Source organism: Ammospiza caudacuta, chromosome 1 (genome assembly GCF_027887145.1).
Source record: "Ammospiza caudacuta isolate bAmmCau1 chromosome 1, bAmmCau1.pri, whole genome shotgun sequence".
NCBI classification, from domain to species: Eukaryota; Metazoa; Chordata; class Aves; order Passeriformes; family Passerellidae; genus Ammospiza; species Ammospiza caudacuta.
This window is the reverse complement of record NC_080593.1, coordinates 57,346,661-57,365,931: the sequence shown is the minus strand read 5'-3', so window position 1 is coordinate 57,365,931 and position 19,271 is coordinate 57,346,661. Positions and strand designations below refer to the sequence as shown.

The following is a 19,271-nucleotide window of genomic DNA, read 5'->3' as shown; positions in this document are numbered from 1 at the left end:
TTAAGCAGAAGTAGACTGGCTCTTGCACTGGTTGTAGGAATTCTGGTGGGACCTGAACAATCCTCTTAGTTTAAAAACCAGTAAAAATCAGGGTTCTGTACTGCCGGCTTCTTTTAAAATAAGTGTCTGTGAGATTTGGACAAGGGGTTTCCACTCAGGTCCCCCAAATACATGTGATTGTGTTCCGTTGCATAGCAATGAGGATAGAGAAAAAGATCTTACTTCTTCTGGTGTCCTATTCATTATACATTTGTGCTTCTGTACTTTCTGAGTGTGTGCATTGTGCTTGAACTGTTTTTCTGTCTCTTTCCTGGAATCTCTTGCAGCCATTGCTGTTCTCAAGGAAAAGGAACCTGGGTCTTTCATTGTTCGAGACAGTCATTCTTTCCGGGGAGCCTATGGGCTAGCAATGAAAGTTGCCACACCACCTCCTTCTGTGCTACAGTTAAAGAAAGGTACTTCTGTGTGTTTGTGAAAATGCTATATATAGTAGGTAGTCCTTATTGGTGGGTAGCAATCTATTGGAATCTTCCCCTCTTCTCATAAGTGCAACTTGAATTGCAGGTTACATTTGATGTGTTGTTAAATGAAACTGGATACGATACCTGTTATACTATATGGTTTCACCACGACTTCTGTTGTGGCTGTGTATGTGTTGTACCTCATCAGCCTAATGAAAATCAGTGTCATCTCAGCAATTGGTCTTCCCTAGCAATCAGAAGTTTGCATTTGATTCACAGGCTACAATGTAAAGTTTTCACTCTGCTGGAGGGCTGAATATTTTTAATCCCAAAGTTTTGTTTTGAGACAGTTCTATTTCAGATAAAAATCTAAAGAGATTCCTAAGGATAATTGTTTAAAAGAAGTGGTGATCTGTATATCTACTCTGTCAGCTCTAGTGCCTCCATATAAAACTCGTGCCTGATGGTTGTGAAACATAAAGTGAGAAGAACATGCAGAAATCAATAATTGGTATATGGAAACTCAGCAGTCAATATCTGTAATGTTCTTGGTTCCATTTGTACTACTGCAAGGTTAGTGGAGTGGTTTTTGTTGCTGCTGTTTTTCTTTTTCAAAGCTTATTATGTTTCATTAGTACATAATGACTGGTGAGGTAGGCAATTAAGTTTACATTTATTCTTAGTGTTGTTTTTATGGAAGTATGGTTTTGGCTGTTTTGGTTTGTTTTTTTGTTTGGCTGTTGGTTTGGATTTGCTTACTCTTTGGCAACTGTTAGCAGTTCACCTCTATTACAGTAACACTTTGAATCTGTTTTATTCTGGTGTCTTGAAACAATTTTTAATCACAACTTGCCATGTAGTCCTTTTTGTTGCCAATAAACATCAGCAGAACCACTCCAATGACTTATGTAATGAACTCAGCATAGGTGTACCTGGGCTGGTGATAGCAACAACTACGAGGCAAATTGAAAGTGGCTTGTAGGGTGTTTCTAGTAGTCTTTTCTTATTAGTGAAGTCCAGGAAGACATGAAAGCTCACACTCTGCTAGACTTTAAGAGACAGTTTATGTTAGTAGTAGTAAGACTAGTATTCTTCCACTTCTCACTTCATGATACTTAGCTTTTCTGGTTTCCCTTGTTTAATCCCAGAAAGCACAGATTGGTTCTGTTTCCTGTAGTGTTTCTTGTTCCAGGCTTCCCCTCCCCAAATTACCCCTTGTAGTAATTTATTTTTAATTTGGTGGGACCGTAACAGCAAACAGTAAGCTGTTTGAATAAGCGATCAGTGCAATATTTGCTTGCATAGAAGTTTCTGCTGTCCATATTAATGCATTCATCTGTATTATTCATCTGTATTGGCCTGAAGGTCAACCCTTGAGGTGTTTCCTGACAGATCAATGGGATCATCCGTTTGTAGCTCTTTTGTTAAGGTTTGAATTGTTTGATAGCTTTGTCCTGTTGGTATGAAATAACCTTTTAGCTATTTGGAGAAGGATTAGTTTTGTATGGTATGAAATACTGTCAATCCATCTTCCAAGAAATATTTGTCTTAATTATATGTCTGCATATATATGTACACATTAAAAGAATGTTAAATCTTGAATGATTTTGTATGCGTCTCTTGGACTTTGAGTCTCCTCTTTTCATCCAACTCTACAGTTTTGGTTTGTCTTCGATTCCTGATATTAAAATTGTCTTAAAAATCTAGTGAAACTCTAGTGCTTCATGTAAATGTTTGTTTTCAGATGCAGAGACATAGCATAAAACTGCAGACATTTAGAAATGCAAAAACGCACTGAGAGAATTGCGATCATTACCTTTGTGTAGCTTAATCTACTCTTCTTTTAATCTGGGGAATTTCTGTGAACAGAAATATCACTGGAAATGGGAATATTTTTTCATACTTCTCTTCCTTGTCACTTTGGATACAAGTTCTTTTAATGGGCAAGTGCATCAGAATTTCTAACCACTCATTTTCCAAATTTCTGTTCCTGTCTGTAGCTGGGACCATATTTGGACATTTTTGAAACCAGTGTATATTTGGATGTCAGTCACTTAAGAATATAAAACCATTTCCTTTGGCTGTCTGAAGTGAGCTCTTTGCTTATTTGTTTTTTGAAAAACAACCTTTTAAATACATCTTGTAACTTGCAGAATAGGTCTAATTGTAGTCTTTTCATTTTGTATGTAAAACATTTGGTAGTAATGCGGAAAAACTGCTTCACAAATACCTAGTTTCTGAGAGTTGTCTGTTAATTGCTTCTTTTTATGAGCTTTATTTTTCAACACAGTTGGAGATTCATCAAATGAACTTGTAAGGCATTTTCTGATTGAATGTACTCAGAAGGGGGTACGCTTGAAAGGATGCCCGAATGAACCATATTTTGGTGAGTACTGTGCATCACAGGGACTGAGAAGATGGAAACAGTTGGCATTTGCCAGTGCTGGCTTGGATGGAATACAAATGAGAGACTACTTTGTCTGAGTCCTGATGACTGCTGTAGGAACCCGTTCCAAGGTTCCAGGAGCCTTTAACACATTTACTTTAAGCAGATATGCAGGGCACTCTAGCATAGATGCATGTGACCAAGCTTCAAACAAGTCAGGCTTGTCTACCACTACCAGTGTAGCTACAGAAAGCTGAGCTAAATCACTCTTATCATCCTAATTGATTCAGGACCTTTTATCCTGTGTTATATTTATGCTGCATATTAGGTGGCTAAAAATGACACCAGAATGAGATATTCACAAAGTACAGTTATGCTATATTAGTACATTATTTAATGTAATATGATGAAACTACAATACCCATAATGGCAAACAGCCTACCTAGCTATTGACTCATTTTCTTTCCACTCATTTAGGGTAGGAGGAGAAAATAGGATCGGAGAGCTTATGGGTTGTGATGAAAACAAGGAGATGCTAACCAGTTACAGTGCAAAAGAAACTCAACTTGGGGAAAATAATTTTAATTTTTTTCCAATGAAAAAATTGGCAGTCAGGTGTTGAGGGATACATTTAGTGAAGGTAGCTGGGTTTGCAAGCTGGAAGTGCAGACTGCAGATTGATCTATGGGTGTCCCAGTCAAGAGGCCACGATCTGCTGACTCTTTGCATAACAGAGGGCCCGGGGACCTGTATGGCCCTTTGTTATGCAAAGAGTCCTGCACCTCCTGACCACTCAAGAGGTGAAGCAGCAGCAGCCAACCCCCAGACTTTCCTGCCTTTTGATTGTAAGGGTATCTCTCCTCAGAGGCACCCAGTTTGAGCTGTTATTTTGTTATTAAGTTGTTGCACCAAAATTAAATTCTTTTAATGATCTGGAAGTCTGAGACTCTGTTAAGGGAAACCTGGGGTTGAGCTTCTGAGGAAACATCTTACTGTTAGTGTGGGGTGTGTAGCTGTGAAGGGGCTTTGAGTACCAGCTCAGGTGGTGCAAGAGTGACTGCCAGAATGGCTCCTGGATGGTCAGACAGAGAAGTTTCCTTAACATGAGAAACAAAGACAAGTATTAAATAACACTTTTCCCTCCCCTTTTCCAAGCTCAATTTCACTGCTTCCTTCCAGACTCCTCATGCCCACTGCAGTGGGTGTGAGGGCATATGGTCATTACAGAGCAGTTCCTCTGCTGCTTCATCTCTCTCGCAGTTTTTCCTTCCTGGGATGTGGGCTTTCCTTGTAGGCTTCCCTCCTGCAGGAAAAAAATATATCTGTTTGAGCATGTGTTCTTCGTTTACCACAGAAAATGTCCCATCTTTTCCAATGTGAGGTCCTCCAGAGGCTACAGGGTGGGGGGATGGCAACATGGATACCCAGACCATCTCTTTTTCCTCCTCCTCTGCCCATGGCATTCTCTCTGCTGTGTCTCACCCAGCCTTTTTTCCATAGGTGCTCTGCAGTGGGTCTGCTGGAATGGGCTGTGTTTGCCATGAAAAGCTCCCCTGAACTTTACCTAGAGGTCATCCTGGAGCCCTCCCACCCCCTGTTACAGTCCTTGTCACATACACCAAATACACCTGTGAAAGAGTCATCTATCATAAAATTAAGAGATGTGAAATAAAATCACATTTAAAATAAAGGTGGACTGAAGTTTATCAGTATTTGGCATGAGACTTACCTTAAATGAGAACTTTTAGTCCATTACTCAGTCTTGAAGTACCTGTTTAGGCACCTGTGTAGTCCTACTAGTCATTTAGTTTGAACTGGTCTTTCAGTTTGTACAGCCTATGCTGGTTTGAAAATAAACCACAGTGAGAGATGAACCCCACAGAAATACCTTGAGAGCAGGTCAGTTACAATTTAATAAAAATTACTACTGTAAATGCAGTGATACAGAAAAATTGGCTTAAACTCACTAAGAGTACAATCTTGCACCCTGTTGGTTTGGGTGGTGGTCGCAGTCTGATTAAGCAGTGGTTGTAGTCCTGTTGAAGTGATGATTGCAGTCTTGTTGAAAGCCGTGAAAGGTTTGGTCTTCCTCTGGGTCTGTTGAGCAATGGTGGTGGTGCCCCAAGTCCCCAAAACCCCAGATGATAAACAGGTTCAGGTGGTACCTCCCTTGGGGTGGGGAGTTTCACAGTGGAATGGTGTAATACTCTTGAGTCATTGCAGTCATCCATTCTTGCTAGAGCCATTGAGTCCACGATGGCCCCTGAGCAGAGATGAACCCCTCAGGATGGGTGTAGTTACCATGCCTGAGTTAATTGTGAAGACCATTGTGCCTTGCAGGGTTTGCCTCTTCTACCTTATCTAACATCCAGTCTGAAGGGTTGGGTGCACACTGGGCAGCTGTTAAAAACGACCCACTGTTAACACTTCATCAAGTGTTATGTAGATGGGAGTAGAATACATAGCTTGGTTACACCCCACATTGTAACCCAGGACACAGGCTCAAAACTGGTTCACAAAGTAGGTGAACAGGCACAGCTACACATGTTTACGGGTAAGATCATGAAGGACTATTAGTATTGATCAGTCTTTGCATTTCTGTAAGACTTGGAGATTTAGGTTATCTTTCTGTTTCAAAAAATTTTTTGATGGACTGTAAAGATGCAGTTGGTTTTGGTTGAACTGGGATTTTTCTCCAGCACATGGTTATAATGTTTGCTGCTTGTTAGTAAATAGGATTGAAGGATGGCTTTTTGTACAGACAGGCTGATGAATACTATGCCTTCCTCTCACTCCTTATAGTCTGACATGCTCATATCAAAGGTAACTAATATTGAATTACTTCAGTTAAGCCAAGACCAAATTGCAAGAGTGACTTTGAATAGAAAGGAGGAATCATTTAATAGAGAATTCTATGTACATCACTGCTGCCTTAAATGGAAGAGGTTTTACCTGGACTATCTTTTATACTTTCAGAATTACAAAATAGAGGTATGTGTAGGCAGAACACTAGATGATGAAGACTGGCTAAGAAGTAGAACTTGCTTTTTATTTACCTCATCATGTAGCACAGATGACTTCATGTGCTCTTGCCACCTTCATAAGAATTTACTACATTTAATGTAGCAGAAGCTAAGAGCGTTGAAAAGAATTTACCGACTTGTATATGTTACTGATTTTGTAAGTTTGTGCTTTCTTCATTTGAAGCACAGACATGTAGGTTAGGGTCTAAGCAGTGTATGTAAGAGGGAAAGGGAACATACGATTGTGATTACTGAGTTCAAGAAGATCTTGGCTTAGGTCCCAAGAGATTTTTAAAGTGAAGCAGAGGGGGCTCTTAGTCTATAAAATACTTGAGAGCAAACATAACTTAAGCATTCTAGTTGCCTACCAAGTTAACTGTGCATATCTTGTTACTTTTCTGTCCACAGGGAGTTTGACAGCTCTAGTGTATCAGCATTCCATCACTCCACTGGCACTGCCCTGCAAGCTCCTCATCCCAGACAGAGGTATGCGTGTTGAAGTACAGAAGAGATATTCCCAGCCAAGTTTTGCTTCAAAATGTCAGTGTCTGAAGGCAGGTGAATGTGTCACAAGTTAAGATCAAAGCAAAAACTCAACAAGGAGAAAGCTGTGGGTTTGTCTTCAGTATTGGTGATGACCCTTATCCAAAGTGTGGGTGTGAGCATGCTGGTACTGTGATATTCCAGTCATAAGCATATATTCATTGTGGAAATCCACGCAGTAATGTACCATGTGGGAAGACAAATGTCCTTCTTAGACAAGACATTATGCCAGTGTGTGGTTAGATTTAACCACTCATTCAGGTCTGGTTAGCAAAAGGACAAGTAGATAAAGAGTAGATGGTACCCTGAGTGTGACACTGGCAGGAAGTGTAGCAACTTGCACAGGTTCAGATATTGTTCAAGTAAATGATCAAAAAGCCCATGTTGATTATGATTCTAATTTTGCTTATGCTGATTTCATAAACCTCTCTTAAGACAAAAACAAAATGCTCATGCTTGTCGAGTAATTCAGTTGTCTTATGTTCTCCCACATAAAGTTAACCCTTTAAACTTTTGTCACCGATCATGTGTTAATATACAAAAATAGCATTTGATTTATGCAAATACACCAATGAAACCATTTTAGCACAAAAATATGCTCTGGTAGATGTGATGAGATCTCATGCATTTATATGGCGAAACAGTGTGGAGGTTGGCTTGTTCCCTTTATCCCCCTCACCTAAGATGGAAAAAATTGCTCTGTTCTTCCAAAGGTACAGGTCTGGAACATTTACCTTGTCTTGAATAAACATACCACAGTGAAATTTTATTTTGGTTTTATTTTTTAAGCCAATTTGATTATGCCTTTTAAGATGATTTTCTGTAGTTAATGACAGGATACATTGCCTGGAGTATTTAAAATATTTGGATAACTGTAACTAACCATATGAATAGTGTCACAAACTGTGTTATTGTATTATGGCTCTCCTCCTCATTTGATTGTATTCAAAGACAGCACGCCTCATGCTAAATGCAGCGGCGATATCTTTTTACATGCATTTATATACCTGAAATAACATGTTGGTGGACAGTTTTCTTACTACTTTTAGCAATCAATTGGGAGGAAATGTTCCACTGCTCTCTTAATGGTTCAGATGGTTTTTTTTCAACTTAAGAAGAAGGTTTTGTTGTCATCCTCTGGATCAAAACATAAGTAATTGATTTCATCATGGTAACACAGAGTCTTTTTGTATAAATTATGCAAATCAAATAATATCATTAAAATCACACTAGTCAAGATACTTTTGGCTGTAGTGAGGGAATACAGGTATAAGTACTGTCTTATTATGTAATCATGTGAGTCCCTACAGCATATGCCTGTGTTATGTTTTCTATTGTCAGGAAATAAAAGTTAAGCATCCTGCTTGCAGTGCTCAAGGCAAAAAAACCCTGATGGAACATAAATGATTATAATTGCAGATAAAAGGTTGTTTCATGTTTCTGGCCAAGAGTTGTTCAGTAGATGAGATCACAATTATAAGTGTAACAGCTCATATGTGACTATGGACTTTGATTTGTTGATTTAAATCCATACAAGACATGCACAGTGTTTTCTGTTTGCAGATCCCTTGGAGGAGATAGCAGAAACTTCTCCACAAACTGCTGCAAACTCAGCTGCGGAGCTTCTCAAACAGGGTGCAGGTCTGTTAAACTTTTATCCTTGTATTTGACTTGTTTACCAAAGTTTGTATCTTACAGGCTGGGAGAAGCTGAAGCTTAGACTGGATTAAAGGATATATAAAGGTAGCAGTTAAATTTATTGTGCTGGGTAGAAGTGTAAAGGGCATTGTTAGGATACATACCAAGTTTTTTCGTTTTCTGCCACCAGCTCCTACATTCTGTGTTTCGTTTTCCGTCATGTGTCTTGTGAGAATATGAGGTGTATGTAGGTTACTTCAAGCACAGTGATTTTTAAGCAGGACATTGTTTTCATAACTGATAGACTTTGAGAGGATGTTTTCAACCTGTGGTTGCAGAGGTTCAAGAACTGTGTGTGAAGTCTGCAAAAGCCAACTAAGAAAAGTGTTCAGTTAGGGTTAAGTTCTCATCATACGGGTTAACAATACCATTGTAAAATGCTTACTGTTGCATCAATCTGAAAAAAATATTAGTAAAGATATTATTAGTAAAAAATAAAGTAAAGAACGATTCTCTTTACTTCACTTGGTGCTGCATTTTCTTAGGAAATGTCATGTGTCTTTTCCACTGGGTGCTTTTATGGATTCTTATGCATAGTGCAGCAGCCATTCTGGCAAGTTGAGTTGTGTTACCACAAGCTTATTTGGTGTGACAGAAGAACCATGACCAGAGTATGTTCAAATTGTGTGATGCTATGCACTGTTACCATCTGTATGGCTCTCAAACTAGGGTGTTTGCAAGAGCTGTGTAGAGGTGTGCTCTGTTTCTTATCTGCTTTGTTAGTGTGCATCTGATCCAGAGAACTAGTTAAACAGCTTGTCTGAAAAAGTGTGGTGACATTCTAACTCACCGTATTGGATAATGCGCTGAGTACTTCTGCACAATCCAAGTTGTCTTTAGAAATGCGACCAACTGTGTTACTCTGCTGTACAGTGGGCATGTACAGGGGATCCTGCCTAGGTCCTGCAGTGCTCGTTGGTTTTCAGGTTGCTCTGCATTCACCCAATTAGTGCCGTTAGAGCACAGGAATACACTACATTTGCCCCTTTCTTTTGAGGTTAGCCTACCACTGGATCCACAAGTGAGTGTTGTGGCAAAGCATGTGTTTCTAAGAATGCTGCCTCACGCAGCATTTAGAGCACTTCTGAAGGGGCAGTTTTCAAACTGGCCAGCTCTGGAAAAAGTGTTGCTGTTTGCTTGTGCAGCAATCTGCTTTGACTTCAAAATTTGAAGCACCACTTTGAGTGCTGTAATTGAGCAGGCATGCGTGGCAGAGGCAATGGCAAACCTTTGTGAGGCTGTGCTGTGAGTGAGCACGTATTAGCTCGCTAGTTGGTGTTTGTTGCGGCCGACAGGGAAAAAAACCAGAGAATCAATTTTTGTAGAGCTTTACTTCCTATCAAAAGGAGCATATATTATCTTCCAAGAAATATTGGTTTCTCCTTGCTCAGACAGTGCTTTTCAAAGAAAAAGAATTATTCTTCAGCTGGGGCAGTAGTCAGATAAGTCTTTATGGGAGTTTTTGTATCATGAATCTTTTAGGGTACTTAGTATATTTGGTTTTAGCCTGTTTTGATGTTTTTGTTGTTTTTAAACAAGGATTTGGAACCCAAATAGATAAATTAGCTCTGAGAGGTTTTCAGAGTTGGGGTTTTTTTTGCCTTGGTACATCAGGGGTCCCTTTCCAGTCATAGAAACATTCAAGTTGTGGAGTTCAACTCTAAAATGCAGATTCAAAACATGTAAATTGAGTCCTTTCAAAGAAACTTTAAAGCAGATAAACTTACTCCCTGCCCTTCTATACCCACACTTCTCTCACTCCACAAGCAAAAAAGCAGTGTGTTTTCCTAGAGTGATTATTTTTTATAGCTCCCTGAAAAACCTAATGAGCATTTCCAGGTTCCGAGTGCTGAAGCTGACTAGAAATCCTTTACTTCTTAGACACTGACAATTGAAGACTGGAAACCATACAGATAACAGGCTTTTCCCTAGAATACACCTTGCTTTATTAATCTGCTTGTTCAGCAACAAAATTTTCTACTCAAATAAATTGCAGTTCTTAATTCTCTTTACACTGATACAGTCAAGAAACTAAGCATTCTGAGCAAAGGACATTCCCAGTCTAAAAGCAGCATTGTTAAGCTGTTGCTGGTGGCACAGATGTGCTTCAAAATGTCACCTGTGAAAGATAAAAGCAGCAACATTGCAGGGTAGCTGCATTGAACAAAAGGTCTTCCTTTTGTTGCAATTGGAGCATGGTTCCTCCAGGATTACTGTTGTCGCTACCTTGTCAAGCCATGCATGATGTTCTATAATGACAAATCTTTCTGTGTTTCTCATTACCTTTCCTTTCCTTTTTAAGCTGACATGTTTTCACTTTGCAACACTTTCATAAGTTTCCATTTATTATTTTCTGTGCTACAGAAGCAAAGGACAGTGTATTGGGTAAATTCTGTTAGAACTATCACTTTGAGGGCAATCTAGATAAAATGCTTGGAAATTTAATTTAGAAACAAAACCTGAAAACAGTCTGTTGACAGCAATGCACTGTGTGGCAGAAGAGGAAGGGACTCTGATGTGTGTGGCTGTCAAAGAAGGGAAATTTCCTGTTCTGGGGAAGGACCCACTGGATAGTGAAGAGCTTTAGATCCTTTAGATCTGTAGTGACCATACACAGTAATGTGGGGAGAAGAAGAGAGCTTATGGTTTGGAATGTTTATTACAGTTTTGGGTTGGCTACTCATCATCTTAAGTCCTCTCTGCATGAATTTAACTGATTGAAGAAAAAGTTTTTGAAATTTTCACTGCAATGCAAAAATATATTTTTGAAATTCTACACTTGCAAATCAGATAAATGAAATCTCAGGATCCATTCCTTCACTGATGGACTCCAGAGCTTGAAGTTACTGGGCTGATCATTATGCTGGAGTTAAACTTAGGCTTATGCACTTTTTAACTGTATGATTACTTGGTTGTTTTGAAAGTGCCAGTGTCTAGCTCTATAATTTTATGCAGATGGTCATAGGAGAAATCTTAAGACAGATTACAGAATAGCTAAATAAAAAGATAAACTGTTAGATTTAATTTAATCTTTGCTTTCATAGTAATGTTGGCAAGCCAAATGAAACAGCTAAACAAATGAAATGTAACCATGGTAATTTGTATGTGTCAGCTGACAGAGTTGTAAGTTTTGTCCTGGATAACTACACAAGTGTTTTTACCAAACATAAAATCTCTTGGTGCTAGTGTTTAGCTATGGATGTGCATAATCATTCTTGCTTTTTCTTAATTTGTTTGTAAATTTGACTTTATACCATAGTTCCATAGTAAGCGTGTGAATAATTCTGTTAATACTGTGTAATAGTCCATGTTTTAGATGCCACTGTACTATGTAGTAGTATAGAATATACAGTACTACTGTATAATGTTATATAATATTAATACATACTTTCTAGTGCTCACTGCAGATTTGATATGAAACCATGTAAAAAAGTAACTGTTTGATAACCTTAGAAACCAGTGAGTATCTGTTTTATAGAGATATTTCAGAAGTTGCTAATATCTCTAGAAGAGGAATAGTACTTTTAGAACTAAGTGCATGCTGAAATAAAGAAAAGGCTTAAAAGTATATGTCAATAATTTTTATCAGTATGGAAATTGTTTTACTTGCTCTGAAATCAGTAAACATGCATAATACTATTAATGAGAATTAAAGAGAAATGAGCTTTGAAATAACCCTCAGTTCTTTCTGATGTGAAAACATTCTTGTCTTGCCAATCAAGTGAATGGTTTCCTTTGAATATAGTTTAAATATTTGAAACTGTAGAATGTGTGAATGTATGCTGCAAATGTGTATTTTCTTACTGCCTGATGTATTTTAACTTTAAAGCAAAATATCCCCATTCTTTCAGGAATGCCTTTACTCCAGTACTACCTACAAGTGTACTCTCTGGTGTTGCTTTGTATTTATTTAAATTTCAGGATATCTACGGGTAATAATAAATATATTCATTGGCTTTGATATAAAGGTATCAAAACCAAAGAGAGAGTAAAAGGCCTACGAATCTCAAAATCTTTCCCCCCTTTCATTACAGCTTGTAACGTTTGGTACCTGAATTCAGTAGAGATGGAGTCCCTCACAGGATACCAGGCAGTACAGAAAGCTTTGAGCCTGACGCTGATGCAAGATCCATCTCCTATCTCAACCATTGTCCATTTCAAGGTGTCTGCTCAGGGAATCACACTGACAGATAATCAAAGAAAGTAAGCAAATAAGGATGGGAAGGGATTATCTGTCCCTGTCCCGTTGGCCACTGTTGATTTGGTGTTCCTAGTTACATTTTGCAATCTCTGTCTCAGAGGATACCAGGATTATAGGAATGATGGTGACTGTGTAAGATAGCTGTAGTACAGGAAAATATATTTTAACATTGAGCGCTTTATTTCCACATGGGATATTTTACCTTTGGAAGGTCACTTTGATAGGACATTTTTTATTGTTATTTCTTAGGAAAGTAACGGCTTTGCTAGCATTTGATATTGAACTTGTTCTGTGAAGTAACTTATCTTCATGATGTCTTTCACTAGTATCACTGAACAGAGCTGACTTAAGCAGGTGATGTATATCTCCAGGATCTGAAACAGTGTTTTGGATAGCCTGTAAAAAACTGTGATAAAAAGTTAATTTATATTTACTTTGTGGTAGCCTAACTAGCACTTGGAACAAACTCTTTCAATTAGAAAAATTACAGTAACAAAAGAAGGACAGCAGGAATTCATTATAGGTTAAAAAAAAAGTGCCAGACTTCTTCATTCCATGGGGTTTGCAATCATTTGTAGCAGATCACAGAACCTTTACCTTAATGGTAATGCCTAGGAGTGTGCATATTTTGAAATGTAATATGATCAAATTATTCACAAGTTCCACAAAGTTGTCTGTCTCACTAAAATAGTATCTAAATGGCTAGTTTTTAGAAAAAATACATTTCATACTCCTAGCTCTTAGCTTGAGAGTCAGTTTTCCTTTAGTTCAAAAAACTTTATGTTAGTGCTTTAAACATGTATTTATTGGGTTAGAGCAGTTCAGGTGGATTTCAAATTCACTCAAAGATAGCAAAAAAAAATGTCTGTATTAAATTAAGACTAAACACAATTTATTTTTCAGATTAGTTTATTGTTTGGAATTCCAAGCATCTTTACTGTTTCTGAAATTAATTTTCTGTCTTCCTATACAGACTCTTTTTTCGGCGACATTATTCAGTCAACACTGTTATTTTCTGTGCTTTGGATCCACAGGACAGAAAGTAAGTATGACAAGCAGTATTTTTAATTTAAAGTTATTTGTATTGTTCTACCAAAAAAACCCAACAAAAAACTAAAACTAATATTTTTATTTCTCCATTGTTTTTTTTTTTTACTGTTTTCTTAATGGACAAGGTGGATGAAAGATGGTCTTTCTGCAAAGTAAGTAGAGTCTCTTTTAACTGAATATTTGGTGTCCTAAATTACTTTTGTCTGAGAAGTGGAAGGGAAAGCATCTGTTCAGAGACAAAAGTCTCTCATACCTCTGTAATTAGACATTGGTTACTTCATCTACACCTCTGCAAATTGGGGTCTAATTATGTGATGGGTGGGGGTGGGAAGTCTGGAGCCAGAGGTTGTATGGTTTATTTAGATTGAGGGTCTGTGATTTGACTGTGGTTTCAGGCATTCCAATGATACTTGCTCTCTCAGTTATGTGTTCCACCTGTCCAGCAAGGCTTAACGCAAGGTTCTCTCACTTAGACTCATAGCTTTAAAAAAAACCCTTCTTCTAGTACATAGATGAAAACACTCCTAGTAATATTAGCGTATGGCATAAATACATGATTACCTGTGGATTGCAAAGTGTTTTCTGTTGAAGGCAAACATTGTTGTCACCCCTTAATCAAAAGAAATAACTTACACAGAGAGGCTCAGCACTTGTTTCTGGAAAGGAACAGAAATAGATGGCTTAAATCCTTTTTCCAGTACTCAGTCCACTAGGATGTGTGGCCCTCTAATTCCTCTCTTTGGGCAACCCCTGACACACCACAGCACAGCACAGCACAGCACAGCACACCACACCTGCACCACACCACACGGCCCCCAAACTAGGTTAGAGAACAGCAGTACCGAATCCGATTAAATATATCTCCAGGGTTATCAGCATGTCTCTGACAGTAAACAGTACAGGATGCCATATGGACAGAGTAGCAGGAAGGAGACAGTCTGCTTCCCTGGTTCTCTCCTGAGCTGGCTGGTCAATCTGGACCACTGTGTTTAGCACCAACATGGAACCTTGTCCATCAGAACAGAGAAGTCTGATATGTGTGCTTGGTTTTTGCAGTATCTTTTCTGTTTTATGAAGTGAGGCAATGCCTATCTGTCAGTTTTCTGACATACTTTGATTGCTGCCCTTGCAGAGTGTTTGGGTTCATTGCCAGGAAGCAAGGCAGTGCCACAGACAACGTATGCCACCTCTTTGCAGAGCATGATCCAGAACAACCTGCCAGTGCTATTGTAAACTTTGTATCAAAGGTCATGATTGGATCCCAGAAGAAGATCTGATGCCTTTCCATCCTTGATTCAGAACTCTTTGCTGGCTTCACTGAAGGAAATCACTGTGAGAGGGAGGAAAGCTATTCAGCAACAATGTCTGAATATTGTCATTCCCAATAATGAAAGCAGAGGATGATCTGTGTGTTGTGTTTGCAAGACCTCAGGCTTTTATTTCAAGATGCATTATTTCTTTGTTTTTATATCAGAGGACAAAACAAAAGAAGCTGGGTGCCACCCTAAACCACGTAGCCCTTACCTGAATGAAGCATAAATGAAGCACTTTCCTCCTGATGAGTTCTAATGTATCTTCATATGCTGTTTCTCATAGTTTATTGGAGCAGAAATACTTAGTAGATTGCACTACTTTTTTGTTCAGGAAGTGTTTTGTAAAGCCTCCTCAAAGACACTTGCCATGATTGCATCAATGGTAGTTATAGGCCTTGCAAACATACTTTTAGGAGAGTGATGATCTGAGGAAAACTATTTGCTCTTCCCTGTGTCTTTGTGATCAGTGATGAGAACTGAATGGAGAAACGGGAAGATGCATGTGAAGAGAATGTTTGTGCAAGTTGTTCTGTGGTAAGAAGGGAGTGGCAGTATGGAATATTCAGGAAGATTGCTCTGTATTTAGTGTTAAGAAGGCTGAGCTATTTTAGTTTGAAAATTTTTCAGTAGAGCAGAAGTGGCAAAACAAAAAGAGGTATGAAAATCTGTTCTATAAGTGAGGGGGGGTTGTAATTTTTTTAATATGGAGAACTAGGCAGGGGAGATTAAGCATTTTATAATTACAGGATAAAAATGAGAGGAAAGCAAAGAGAAAGATTGTATAATTTATGCATTTTCACCAGTGACAGATTATTTATAGTGAATCTCAGATCTTGGTATGCCAGAGAGATAATTCTTAAACTAGACCACTGTTGAGCTTTACCTTTAGCACTAATTTGTGTAAGCAAATGTGTGTGTAGGCTGGGCCTTGCTAGAGAAAATAGTCTGATATTTTGTCTTTTGTCTTACAGTGACAACACTCTTCCCATTTTCTGCCTCTGCAACACTGTTTTATTCCCCTACATATGTAATTATATTTCCGGACTTTTCTACCCCATTATTTTGCTGGAGTTCTGAGGATTATTTTACCTTTTTTTTTTCATCTATAGGAACTATATTGATTTGTTATTCCTTGAGCTAGAGAATCTGAAAGTGAATTGAATTTATTTTGTTACTTCGTCCCATTTCTTGAGAGCATTTATGTCATGATTTCTGCATCCAGCACACTTGTACATATCTCTTTATCTTTCTTAACACATTGATATATGAAATGCATAAGAAAGTGCTATTTAGCTTTATGGAAAATTGATGCAGTAGGTTACAGTGGAAGCCTGAAGTGGAAGGGAGAGTAAGCCACTGAGATCTCCTGTGCAGTTCCCATTCATTCAAAAAGAGCAGTACTAGACCCCTGTATCAGAACTGATGGTTATAATGCAACTTTAGTGGGGCAAGTGCTGAAAAATTTCATTACTTCTATTTCTTTCATGTGCAGCTGTCAACATTATGTTAAAAACCTGAGGAATAAAATAACATTTTGTATTTTGTATGTTCATAGATGAGCCACTTTATCCACTTGTAGATTTTAATCCTTTTATCTGCCAATTTGAACTATATTTGCCCTCTATAAAATATGTTTTTTTTAACAGCTCTCTCTGTATTTCCTGAAGTGTTGGGGCCATGTTAAACCTTTCTCAGTGACCATAGCTGAAGTGTTACCAAATTATTTGTGTAACTACCAATTTTGTGTAAATGACTTTATGTTTTTTAAGAGGAAAGTGAGGAGGAAGAGAGAGAGAGAAGAAATACTTGAAGTTTGATGTATTTGGACCAGAAAGTGGTCTATTAGTAGCAGCAGGCATTGGATATCTGTAGAGGGGTGAAGCAATTCAAAGTGCGGAATTCAATAGTTATCCATTGAAGCAAAAAAGGCAAGTACCTCAGATTAGTAACATATAATTGTTCTTTTGGCACAGAGGTATACTACTTAACAGTGTTTATGTACCATCCAAAAAAAGAATGCAGTTCTTACAACTAGGAGCTTTGCTCCTTTTACAAAATATGCGAACAAGTTTTCTTTTAATATTCTTTTGGTGTAGTAAGGTTCCAGTTGCGTAATCTCATCACCCTGTTGGAGCCCACAGAAATTCTTCAGCTGACATTAAAAGTAGATTTAAGTCCCACTTAGATTTTAAGCTGATGTGTCGTAAGAATTGAAATGAGGAGGATTTTTAAACTATATTTTTTCACTTATGTAGATAATAAATTTTAGTGTATCTTCTTAGACACTAAGTGTTGGCCTTTGGGCTGAAAACAAAATGTCTTTTTTTCCTGTATATTGTCATTTCCATTCAGGACCTTATTTTATATTCCTTGTGCTTTCTCAAGGTGTGCTGAATTCAAAAGCATGAGGGATTGCATGCTGACACTCCTCGTGGTATTTTCTGAGAGTCTAGCTCTACTTGCTAAGTGGGAAAAAAGAAGTTACCCTGTTTCTCACGGAGATTTTCTATTTTGCATTCCCTTGGTATATTGCCATGTGCATTTGCTTTTTAATGAATTTTAAAATGGACAAAGCAAGATAGTTCAGTATGTAACATTATGTAGTCTGTGTAGAAAAATAGTAATGGAACTTACATGTTCATGGCAAATATAAGATTACTTTCAAGATTTTTGGTAGATATGTATATACAATTTCATAACTAATAGCAGCAAGTTGACACATATATTTAGCCAGACTCCTGTTAATGTGGTTCATAAATATACTATTATAATCATACAGTGTTAAACTACAAAAATGCTAAAAGCCATGCTTTATATTAACGGTTTCATGTATCCAACACTGTCATTATATATTTAGTATTTCTTTCTTGTTTTTTCCTACTAGTGAAAATTTTAAGTTTTTTTCTTCAAACTGTAAAGAAGCATCTAAAAGTCTTCAGTATATAAATGAATGTTCTATAAATTCTTTGTATAGTCATTTTCTCTGCTCTTCAGATACCACCTCTTTCAGATTATAATAAAATTACAAAAGTGAAATTCCACCACTCGGTGTCACAGGGCAGTCTATTCTGAATGAAAGTTACCTTCTGGCATTTGAAATCAGCTAATAAGCAAAACCTTCTTCATGAATGAAGAATAATTTGGGTGCTGGGGTTTAGTTGTAAGAAATGTTTGAGATTTCTTTCAAGGACTTCAGATGAGCCTGTTAGTGGTTCAAGTCAGTTGAAGTGTATGATTTTCCTAGTTAATTTGTGGTTATAATGGTATAAAAGTATCTATTGCTTGCATTGCATATTTCAGTGTAAGAAGGAAGAATATGATACCATCCTCTGAGATACTGTAACCATTTAACTTTGCCTCCACTCTGCTTACGCTGGAAAACCTTCCAGAGGGGGCTGAGAAATTTAACCCCTGGCTGAAACAGTGCATCAGCCAGACAGTGAAGATTGAGTTATATACATGCTTTATCAGGGTTATTTCTGAGACTGATAAACTCTGGTATGTCATGCTTATGCCCTTTCTGTGAGTGTCTTGGTTTGAAAACACAGGTGTCTGCTGAGGAAGGCAGGAGCCTCTCCTGAAATGGAAAATGTAAACCCCCTCCCTCTGAATTGTTATAATTTTGAAATTAAGGGGCTCTCAGGCAAAGATATGGGAAAAGGAATAACAGTTCTTTATTAGGGGAGAAAATGAAAATAAAAAATGCAGTAATACAAAACAACACTGACAGAGAATATGACCTAACACCCTGTTGTTCAGGGTGTTGGTAGCAGTCCAATTAAATGCTGACTGCACTCCTCCTGGAGTTACAGATATGGTTCTGTTGAAGCAATGATCCTGTAGAAGGGTGTCTTTTTTCCTCTGAAGACCCAGTCGTGGTGTAGATGGGCCTGGTCTTCCTCTGGGAATCCAGTGGAAAAATAAAGCTGCTGCTCTGGTCTAACAGGAGATAATAGAATACAGACCCCCACCCACATTTTGCAACCCAAGACAGTGAGGCATACAGTGGCAGGAATTTTTCATTTTGTGTGCTTGATTGTCATTCATCAGCACCAGTGATTGTGAGGTTTATGCATGGTTGTAAAGTGACATTTGTCTATTAAAAGTGTTGGTCTTTTATTAGAATGAATTATAATGTGAAACAGATGACAAGGATGGAATAGTAAAATGATCTTTTGTGTCAGGAGTCCAGTCTCTCCTGTTAAACTTTTGTCCTTGAACCTGGATGCCATTGTGTATGTGTGCTGCTGTTAGGTGTATTTTAAGGCTGCTCTGGAGTGTCTTTGCTCCAGTGGAAGAAAATCTGCTTTCAGGATTCATCCTAGATAGTTTCACACTAGTTCATATGCAGTTGTTCTTATACCAGTGTTCCCTTAGTATGAATAACTGTCCTCTCCTTGAGATATTTATAGCAGGAGTTCTGCTCCCCCGCAGTCTTCTTTTGGCAAGGCTAAACAAAAGCATTTGGCTTTAATGTGCTTTTGTGTTTGAAAGGCTGTTTTTTGTCCAATATGTAATTTATTTGGAGAGACTGTTAAGTATACAGCCAGACACTGTATAAAAAGGGGCAGTAGCTGCTGCCTTCTAATTTTTAAA

General features: G+C 38.0%; 1 protein-coding gene across 1 annotated transcript in view; it reads left to right on the top strand.

The window, feature by feature from the left end:
• Positions 1 to 17,773, top strand: part of TNS3 (tensin 3) — a 116,875-nt gene extending 99,102 nt beyond the window's left edge. The window contains exons 18-25 of the mRNA XM_058817778.1: positions 327 to 455; positions 2,752 to 2,847; positions 6,279 to 6,356; positions 7,977 to 8,054; positions 12,146 to 12,314; positions 13,286 to 13,354; positions 13,488 to 13,514; positions 14,495 to 17,773. Of these exons, the coding sequence (XP_058673761.1) occupies positions 327 to 455; positions 2,752 to 2,847; positions 6,279 to 6,356; positions 7,977 to 8,054; positions 12,146 to 12,314; positions 13,286 to 13,354; positions 13,488 to 13,514; positions 14,495 to 14,639 (791 nt within the window). The 3' untranslated portion in view covers positions 14,640 to 17,773. The remainder of the gene's footprint in view (positions 1 to 326; positions 456 to 2,751; positions 2,848 to 6,278; positions 6,357 to 7,976; positions 8,055 to 12,145; positions 12,315 to 13,285; positions 13,355 to 13,487; positions 13,515 to 14,494) is intronic.
• The last annotated feature ends 1,498 nt before the right edge of the window (positions 17,774 to 19,271 follow it).